Source organism: Fukomys damarensis, unplaced genomic scaffold (genome assembly GCF_012274545.1).
Source record: "Fukomys damarensis isolate Sample0158 unplaced genomic scaffold, DMR_v1.0_HiC HiC_scaffold_25, whole genome shotgun sequence".
NCBI lineage: Eukaryota > Metazoa > Chordata > Mammalia > Rodentia > Bathyergidae > Fukomys > Fukomys damarensis.
In genome coordinates, this window is record NW_022900937.1 from 17,553,677 (window position 1) to 17,564,185 (window position 10,509).

Below are 10,509 nucleotides of genomic sequence, written 5' to 3' on the forward strand. Positions count from 1 at the left end.
GCTGGGTGTGCTCTTCCTCCCACCCTTTGGCCTGTTAATTATAGATGCCGCATCGGCTATTAACATCCTGAACCTGAGCTGAAAGAGCTGCTGGCAGAGGAACCCTGCAAGCTGCAGAAACGAAAACCTCTGCTCCGCCCTCCCACAGCCTCCCCGCCCAGCGCTGCAGCGCAGGACCAGACCCCTGTGGGGAATGAGCTCTATGTTCTATTACATTTGTTTCCAATGTTGTTTATTCAATTTCCTTCCTGCAATACGCTGCTTTGTAGTTTGGCCCTGTTTGGGAAAATTAATCAACAGCTGGGCTTCTAGAGTGGATCATGAGTTTTCCTTGCAGTGGGCGTGAGGTTAATGAGGATTTTGTGGAGTGGGAGGAGGAGGAGGAAGAGGAGGAGGAGGAGGATGGTGGCTGACCCTCCCTAGCATAAACGGAGGTGGCCAGGATGGAAGCTCACCTCCCGGACTCCCTAAATACATTCTGCAGGCGGAGGGAGACAGTGCCACCTGAGCAGACCCAGCCCTTCAGATCCACGTGGAGGTGATGTGCACCTGCCGCCTGACAGAGCCCAGCAGAGACCCCTCCTACTAGATGGTTCAGGCATGGAAGGATCCTGGACTCTGGCTCAGAGTACTTATTTTCTGTTTTAAAATAAGGTCTTGCTTGCTAAATTGCCTAGGCTGGCCTTGAACTCATGATCCTCCTGCCTCAGCCTCCTTCCAGAGTAGCTGGGATCATAGGTTAGTTTTGTTTTGCTTTCGTTTGGTAGACTGGGTCTCCCTTTGCAGTTCAGGGTGGGCTTGAACTCACTGTGTACCCCAGGCTGGCCTCAAACTCACCGTGATTCTCCTGCCTCAGCCTCCTAAGTAATGCCATTATAAGCATGCACCGCCGTGCCTACACATCCAGATAAAGAAAAGGGTTTAAGGCATGGGATTGTAAACCCTGCACTGTGGGAGGCTGAGACAGTAGGGTTGAAAAGTTTGAGCCAAGCTTGGGCAATTTAGTAAGACCTTTTATCTCAAAACAAATATTTTAAAAGGCTGGGGATGCAGCTCAGTGAGCAGGCCCTGGGTCCAATCTCTAATGCCACCCCCACCCCAAAAAGAGCGGCCCGAGGTGCCAGGCCTCATCCGTCTATTCCCTCAGCGGAGCAACACTGGCTGAGCACCTGTGCCAGTCCAGGCACCCACAAGCCTGGTGTCTAACTCTGGGCTGGAGGCCGTTTAGCATCCCTTCCTGCTCCTCCAACCCCCACTTCCAGGGCTGGTGTCCGATCCTAGGAGGCACTAACCACAGCTGTCCTCAAATAATTGTGTTTAGCAACCCAGCCCTACTCGCTGTGTGGTCAGTGCAGAGGGTGAGGTCGGTGGGTAGCTCGGCCTGGCCCGGCCCCAGCACGGTGCCTGCGTCACTCCGGGTGCTCAGGAAATGGCACTGCGGTCCAGAGGGCATGCAGAGAGCAGGACAGGCCTTGTCCCCCGCGCCTGGTGACCTCCGATCCCCTGTCCTCAGGCTGCTCCTGCTCCCCTCCTCTCTGCTGTCCCAGGCTTGGGGGATACTCTCGGGGTGCACTGTCGCACCCATGCCAGCGACACACATGAGCAGTGGCTCTGCTGTGCATAACGCCCCTTCCTGGCCAGCGCCTGCTCTGGCTGAGCAGCCGCCCCGACTTCTCTGTCACCCCAGCTCCAAGGCCTGGGTGGCGGGACTCCCAGGGAGCCCCATCTGTGATTTCCCAGGGAGAAAGAGCCACGGGGCCCATGGGGCTGAGAGAGAGCAGCTCTGTGAACCTCGCTGGACCTAATTAGTGTGTCACTGATGACGCAGCCACCGACAGCAGACGGTGCTGGCGGAAGACTCTGCGTCAGGCATGAGGAGCAGAGCACTAGGGGACTGGGAGCGAGAGCAGACGGAGGCCACTCGGCAGCCTCCCCCATCCCAGCCGCCCTGTGTCAGGGAGGGAGGCCCAGGGCTTGTGGGACTAATTCTATATGGCTTCCATGTGAGGAAAAAGAGATGAATGCTAGAACTGAATATATCTGGAACATTCACTCTCACCTGCATCTGTCCCAAATGAATAGATACCAGTGACCAGAGGCTGCTCTGTACGGTTTTGCAGGGCGTGGACTGCACAACTTTAAATGTATCCCTTACATGACAGTCACTGTAGATCTATATATACATGACAGCAGCTTTCTGGAAAATATCAGTAGAATGTCTTGAAAAAGGGATCATTTGGTGCAGACCCAGAGGGGAAGGTCAGGGGCGATGGCCCTGGGCCGTGGTCCACCAGTGTCCACACCCCGGAGTTACCCCAGGCCTCTGACTTCTGTTTCCTCCAAGCTCCGTGACAGGGGCAGGGGCTGCACCCTCCCTTCACAGAGGGGAAAGCGAAGACCCAGGATGGCGATGTGACTCAGACCACATCCCACAGTGGGGCTGGGTAAACTGTAAAGGGACCCAGCCTGTCCCCAGAGATGACCACGGCCGGGAGGCCACTGGGCTCCAGCCTATCAGCAAGGCCTCGCCTGGCAGGTTATTTAACGCACCCAGGCCCGGCCCTCCCCAGCAGACTCTGGTTTTGGCTGTGAGTTCAAATAGCAGCAAGTCCAGTCCTGGTGGCCACTCACCAACCAGAGGCGGTGATGTCTCCTCTCTGGCCTCAGTCTCCCGTCTGTGGTGTGTGATCCTAACAGCCCCTACTTTGGGCTGCTGAAGATCAGACAAGAAGAGCAGAGCTTTAACGCACCCAGGCCCGGCCCTCCCCAGCAGACTCTGGTTTTGGCTGTGAGTTCAAATAGCAGCAAGTCCAGTCCTGGTGGCCACTCACCAACCAGAGGCGGTGATGTCTCCTCTCTGGCCTCAGTCTCCCGTCTGTGGTGTGTGATCCTAACAGCCCCTACTTTGGGCTGCTGAAGATCAGACAAGAAGAGCAGAGCTTGTGGTCTGGACCCCCACAGTCAGCGCCCGTAGTGACAGCCAGTGCTACCCTGCTCTGCTCTCTGTTTCCTCTGGACCCCTGACTGTGGCCCTGCCCTTCCCTGCCCTCCAGATCTGTGGCCTCAGCTCCCAGTCCTGTGCGGGAGCCAGCAGAAACCCTCCTGAGGCCAGAGACATGGACGTAAGAGAACTGGGGGTGAGCATGTGTGCCCCAACCTGCCCTGACCATTTCTTGCACTGCTCAGGAGTAGTGACAGCCAGTGCTACCCTGCTCTGCTCTCTGTTTCCTCTGGACCCCTGACTGTGGCCCTGCCCTTCCCTGCCCTCCAGATCTGTGGCCTCAGCTCCCAGTCCTGTGCGGGAGCCAGCAGAAACCCTCCTGAGGCCAGAGACATGGACATAAGAGAACTGGGGGTGAGCATGTGTGCCCCAACCTGCCCTGACCATTTCTTGCACTGCTCAGGGGCCGAGCCCCAGCCCCAGCCATGGGGGCACAGACAGGGACACCGGAAGTGTCGTTTGAAATGGGGGACGCTCACTTTTTAGAACAGAAGACTCAGCAGTTGTCCCTAATGAAGCCACAAGCCATGGAGTCCCAGAGCTGGACTCAGCCTAAGGGACATCACTCTGCCCCTCCTCTGCTCAGTGGATGAACGGTGGCTGCCCTCAGTGTTCTTCTGTGTTCCTGCTGTGTTGTCAGTAACATGTGACGTGGAGGTGAAGGTGGAGGGTATAGGTTGGGAGGTACCACCTGCGTTTCACCCCGGTTCTGCCACGATTTGCTGTGTGACCCAGGACAAGTTGCTTCCCTCTCTGACTGGTTTCTTTGTTTTGAGTGAGGGTTACACAGGGGCAGTGCAGAGCACCTTCCTGTCCTGACCCTCGCAGAGAGTAATTCCCACCTCCACATCTCACCGGGCGAGTTGTCCTGCAGGGCTGGTGCCCCTGGCTCCTGGATGCTGGGGCTCAAAGAGGTCACACAGATGTTAGGTGACAGACTTCAGATTCCAACGTAGGCCAGTCTGACCCCAAATCCGTGCACTTTTTAAACTTATACTGTATCTTCTCCCTCAGCCACATAATGAATCCTGACACATTTACTGAGCACCCACTCTGCAGCAGGCTTTCTTCTAACCACTGTATATATTTTATCTTATCTGATCCTCAATTTACTTTTTCTCTTTTGGTGGTAGTGGTGGTGGAACCCACGGCCTTGTACATGCCAGACAAGTGCTCTACCCCCAAGCCACAGCCACAGCCCTTTTTAGTTTGAGACAGGGTCTTGAAAAGGTACCCAGGCTGGCCTCGAACTTGTGATCCTCCTGCCTAAGCATCCCAAGTAGCTGGAATGACAGTAATGCGCCACTGTGCCCAGCTTAAGAATGACTTTCTAACATAGCGCTATGATGTACCCTGTCTTATGGATGAAAAACTAAGGCTTGGGATGCCTAAGTAACTCCACCAAGGCCACGCAGTAGGGGACAGCAGAGCAGGATCTGAGTTCCTGGAGTGTGCCTTTATATGTTGCATAATTCCTACTACTCTGCATAGTTTGTTCTGCTCACACGGGCATGGCGGCTAGAGGATGAATTTCTCATCTGTAGGGCAGCATCTGGGAGGATCTTTTGCTGTAAAAATTAGGAAATTTGTCAGTGGTGGAGGGCAGGGGACAAGAAGCTGATCTTTGCTCTTAGGGCTAATCATTTATAGACCTCAGGTTGATGAAGAATGAAACAGGAAACGCACACGCGTTATATCCATAGCACCTAGCCGCAGTTCCCAGTCTGCATTCCTCCTGGCCGCGCCTGTCCTATTCCCCGATTCTAACTCGGGGGGCCCTCGGGAGATGCAGGGTGACATCTCGGACACCCTGCGGGGGATTTGATCCCTGCCCCACTGGTCTGGAGAGCTGAGGTTTGCAGCTGACCTCCTGAGAGTGGGCAGAGAGGAGAGAAAAATGCAGGAAGGAGTCTGCTCGTCTGGGTGATGGAGCACTCACTCCTCTCGCCGGCGTGTGGGGTTCAATAATGGCAGACAGGGCTTCAAAAAATTGCAGCATAAACAGATGAGCCCTTTAAGGTAATAGAAATGCTGTCATCCCGGGGAGAAATACGGGCCCCAGATCCCATGGGAGGGCACACACTGGGCCCTGCTCTCCTGCCCGCTGAGCTCCCTGTCCCCATTACAGCCAGGGTGGGAAAAATGGCCAGAGGGACCTGGCCTTTGGCAGCGGGGACTCCAGCAGCCGAGGTGGCTGAGAGGGAGCCGAGGACCAGGTCTGCAGCGCCCTGGCTGTGACCTCGAGGGCCTCTCACTGCAGGCACTGAGGCAGCAGCCATCAGTCCTGGAGCAGCACAGGAGGCTGGTGCCTCAGTGGGGCCTTAATTAAGGGAAGGAAGGGGGGTGGCAGAGGAGAATGGCGGGCGGAGAAATTGGAATTATCCCCCCTGTGGCCAGCAAGGCTATTCTCAGTTCTCATTCTCAGTTTTGTGCTGCTCTTGGAGCCTTGGAGACTGCAGCAGCCCAGGAGCTCCCACCAGGGTGAAGCTTCAGCTAACTCTTCCACCTTCCTCTGGCCCATTTTCACCTGTACCCCGCGACAGAGCCCACAGGCCAGGGCCAGTCACCTGTTCCAGTGGGACGCCCCTGGGAGTAACAACAACAGCAGTAGAAGCACCATGAACATTTTAAAAAATGGCATAAGGTGGATGTGGCAGCCCTGCCTGGGAGGCCGAGGCAGGAGGACTACAAGTTTCAGCACAGACCGCGCAACTTAGTGAGATCCTGTCTCAAATAAAAAATAAAAAAAAGGCTGGGGATGTAACTCAGCGCAAAGGCCATGGGTTCAATCCCCAATACTGAAGGAAACTAACAGCTAACACTTGTTGAATGATGATTAATATACTGGGCATTCTGAGTGCTTTGCATGTGCCAATTAATTCAATCATTCCAATCATCCTATCATTATTCCCCTTTCGAATGTAATAAAACAGGCACAGAGAGCTGCTTGCTCAAGGTCACACAAGTATAAAAGCAGCAAAGCTGTATTTCAACACAGGAAATCTAGCCGGAGTCTGCACAACCGTCCCACGGGACTGCAGAAGAGAGAAGCTCCTGCCATTGCCCAAGGAGCCCAGAGGGGGCGCTAGAGGACAGCTGCTCAGGTCTCCAGGGCAGCCATCCGCTTCTCAGGGGCCAACAGGTAGACTCAAGACCCAGCCCTGCAGGTAAGGACCCTGGGGAGACGCCTGGAATTTCCTTCCTATAAATGTCAGGCTGGAAACTTCTGCATTAAAGGCATTGCTCCTTCCAAGGTTTCGCTCACTTAAAAAAGAGTTCCCTGGGCAAACTGCTCCCGTGGTAGGCATGGTGGGGTGGTGGTCAGGAAGGAAGAGTTAGAGGGAAATGTGTCTTTATCCTCAGAGAAACACACACTAGTATGAGCCAGGCGCTGTGAGAACGGCGAGTGGGATGTTTAATTCATGGGGGAGTCTTGGGAGAAGTGGACGGACAGCTCCCCTTGGTTTCCTCAGCCTAATTCAGCCCTGCCTCTAGCCAGGGTGGGCGGGAGGAAAGTGCCTCCCCTCCCCACAGCAAGAAACCAGGACAGGAACGCCAGGACTCTGCTGGCCTGAGCCCCTCTGTCGTCGATCCCTCACCCTGGTGTTCGGTCCTCTCCAGGCCCTGGGTGCTAAGAGGGCATCCTGTAGGGAACGCGCCCTCCCACTTGAAGCCTGAAGCTGGCTCCAGGCCTCTGATCACTTGGCTATGTGAAATTTTTAATCCCAAACAACCACTGTCTCTTCCCTTATACCTCCAACTTAGGGAGCTTCCAAATTCCTGTGGAAGTTATGGACCCAAACTCACAGCAACACAGGTCCATTAGCGAGGATGCCTCGAGGAGAAACAGAGTTCATATCCACCCAGCTCGATCTGCGCTAGGAAGAAGGAAGAAGCTGCCGGGTAGTTTCATCCTGAGCGCTGCTCTCTGGGTGAGGTGGCCTGTCCTCCAAAGACCATGTCACCAGCCAAGCCCTCGCAGCATCTCACGACCAGGGCTGCCCTTCAGGTCGGTCGCTCGTCACCTCCCCAGCACCCTGGCCTTGGCCGGGCCACACCAGACCAAGGATGTCAGCACCACAGGAGACTCCAACTCAAAGCCTCTTCCTACTCAGTGAAGACCCCGGGCCAGCAGCATTGGCACCTGTGCCCCAGCTTGTCAGGAATGCACAGTCCCAGGCCCCAGACCTAGCTGATCAGAACCATCCATTTAACCAGGTCTGCAGCTAAAGTCAACTCCACACATCCCTTCTCTCTACCTGGACATAAGCTTATAAGACAGGTGTCCCATTTCACAGGTGAAGAAATGGACCAAGCTCACGCTCGGAAAGGAGGGCAGCCAGGGTGCGACCCAGATCAGACTTCAGAGGCTGCATCCTTTCAACTGCACAAACCATGTCCGATAGCACAATAAAAAAACAGAAGCCTGGGTGTCCTGCTGGACACGGCCACCTTCCAACAGAGCTCCAGTTCCAGAGTCAGGGCCCCCAGAATCACCCCTCATCACGACTAGCATGATTCATGAGGAAACACAAGTAGTAAACAAACACACAGGGAAAATGTTCACTCTCCCTAGCAATCAGAGAAATGCAAATTAGAGCTATATGGAAGAGCCATTTTCTAACTATATAATTAGCAGGGGAAAAAAGAATGTTAGCAAAATTGTTCTGAGGTAGGTACCACTCCTACGCGACTGGTGACTAGATTTACAAGACCCTTGAGGAAAGTGATCCAGCAACTTCCACCAGGAGCATAAATAAGTTCTGCCCACCGGCCTGGGGATTTACCCTAAGGAAATAATTCGGGGGCAGGGGGAGTTGTTAGCATGAAGACGCTCCCAACTCTGGCCAGAACGTTGGGAACAGCTTACTCTTTAGCAGGCTGAGGAAACTGGGTTGATCACTTCCTGCAGCTTATGCAGGCATTTAAAATGATAATTAAGAAGGCCAAGCAGCAGCACAGAAATGTGGGTGAAAGAAAGCCGAGCGCAGAGATGCTTACGCACGCTGCGGTTATTAAGATGCGGAAGTTAACTGTGAGCCCAAAGACACGGTAGGGACGGCTGGGTACGGTGGACCGCCAGGGTCACAGGCCAGAAGGACCGTGGACAGAACCTCCTGCACCTATTATTTTTAGTCACAGACCCCAACCCTTGGAGATCAGCTTCAGGGAGCGGGCACAGGGCCATCCTTTCTTGTCGGGAGGCGGGGATCAGGGAGGCCACGATGGGCTTCTCCCAACTCACCATGAAGCCAGGGGTGCAGGTGCAGCCCCCCGTGATGCTGTGACAGTCGGCGCCGTTCTGGCACGAGCAAAGCAGCTGGCAGCCATCGCCGTAGTAGCCTGCAGGGCAAGACTCGTTGCAGTGGTGGCCGGACCAGCCTGGCTGGCAAGTGCAAGCTCCAGTTACTGGGTGGCAGCTGAAGTGACGAGAGAAGGCGCGAGAACAGTCTGGTCAGGGATGCAGACGCGTCCCACCCTCTGTCCACTCTAAATCCGGTCTTCCCAGGACAGCAGAGCAAAGGGTCATTGCGGTTCAGCTGCTCGGGGTCCCATTTATCGGAAAGTGCCAAGGCCACAAGTGAGTGTGTGTCCCCAGAAAACAAGGCTCACATGGTTATCTAATTTGCTTCAAGCGACACAGCAAGGGGACAGCAAGATCAGGATTTGAACTCAGGTCTTCTGACTCCCAAATATGGATTCTTTATATAACAAATACAGAGGCCAAAACAGAGGTGGCCAATGAGTCCCTTACCTGATAGGCTGTGGGGTCCAGAGCTTCACCTACCCCCACCCAAGGCAGACACCTAGCATGGGGATAGACACGAGAAGGCAGCAGTGCCACCCAGCAAGTGACATGTGGTCTCGCCTTCCTCCCCTGCCTTGGAGAGGATCCCCAGTCTGTGCCCCACCAGGCTCTCAGGAAGCCTACTCTCCTCTATCGCCATCTGCCTGGGCCATGGGAAGGAGTTTGGCTGTAGGCAGGAACGGCCTGCCCTGACCTGGGGCAGGGGACAGCCTGGGGCTGGCAGGGGTCTGCTCCAGCCGTCGTGTCCATCCATGACCACACTGCATGTGACCGGCCACTCACAGCTCAAGAGGGAGCAAAACGGACCTGTGGCCCCCGCTGCTGTCACGTTTCTGGGGCACTTGTGGGAGATCCAGGACTCCTCTGATGTGCACCTCTGGCCCCAACACTGCGTGTCTTGCCAAACTTTCCTGGGACTGCTGAGAGCTGAGGCCCTTCTACCCACTCTCCTTTCTTCCCCCGGCCACCGGGTCTCATCCCCAGCACTGTGGTCCACCAGCTGTCCTGGCCTCCCCACTCCCGCCCCTCTGCCCCTGCTAAATCTCCCGCACTTGGGAGCTGCTTCTGGGATGGCACAGACCAGCCTGAGACTCCCCGTGTCCTCTGCCACCTGGAATCCAGCTCAGGGGATGTGTGCCCTGGTCTGGCAGGGAGCACTTGGGAAGAGTCACTTCTGTTAAGTTCTATGGGGACAGGGGCTTTGTCTCTCCGGGTCATCTAGGTCCTGGCTCACGTTCACTGCCCAGTTATGGATCTAGGAATAAATACTGCTCCCATGATGTTTAATCATTTTGTGTCTGCTGACTTGTCTGTCACTGCTCTCTCCCGCCAGCTTACGGCTCCCTGGGGGGAAGCCCTTGTCTGTCTGGGTCGCCTCTCAGGGGCCAGCAGGGGACCTGGCACATGGGAGGTGCTTCGTGCATATTTGGTAGATGAATTAATGAACAAACTAATTATGTGCAGCCTAGCCGAGCAGTTTCTCATTTGGGGGCCCCGGTTTTCTCCCAGAAAGTGAGGGGGTGGACAGAAGCAGACGATTCCAGAGTAGCAAGTGCAAGTAGCTAATAATCATTTTGGGAAACGTTTTGTCTCATTAATCATCAAGTCAAAACAACAACTGGAGAGCACTTTATCTTTATCAAAACAGAAAGAATGAAAAAAAATGCTGGTAAAGGTTTCAAACAGTTACAATCGCATGTCATTGAGGTTATGTATCAGGAGACCTGAAAATATTCAGACTCTTTGGTCTTGCAATTCTATTCCTCAGAATCTGTCCTAAGGAAATAATCATAGTTGTGGAGAAAGATTTATGCACAGAGATGTTCCCTGAAGCATTATTTATAACCCTGGAAAATGGAAGCAATTTGAATAATAATAAATAATGTGTGACCAGGCTATTAAAGTACCGGGCGCTTTACACAGATATTTCTGAACTCCAGTGAGCATGTGCACTAGGAATCTGAGCCTCAATTTTCAGATGGCACTTGGTGGTTATGTGACTTGCCCAAGGTCACATAGTTCGTGTGTGGTAGAGCTGGGATTCAAACCTGGTTTTGGCTGGTCATGTTATCTCCTGGCCCTTGCTACTGCTGAAAAGAGGGTGCTGGTTAAATTAATTATGACAGTTCAAATGGAAGAATGTTTTCTTTCTTTCATCTTACTTCTTCCTTCCTTCCTTTTTTTTTTTTTTTTTTTTTTG

At 54.0% G+C, this 10,509-nt stretch overlaps 1 protein-coding gene across 1 annotated transcript in view; it reads right to left on the reverse strand.

The window, feature by feature from the left end:
- The window catches only part of Megf11 (multiple EGF like domains 11), a 213,330-nt gene that overhangs the window by 34,044 nt on the left and 168,777 nt on the right, over positions 1 to 10,509 (reverse strand). The window contains exon 11 of the mRNA XM_010643315.3: positions 8,247 to 8,421. Coding sequence (XP_010641617.1) covers positions 8,247 to 8,421 — 175 coding nt within the window. The remainder of the gene's footprint in view (positions 1 to 8,246; positions 8,422 to 10,509) is intronic.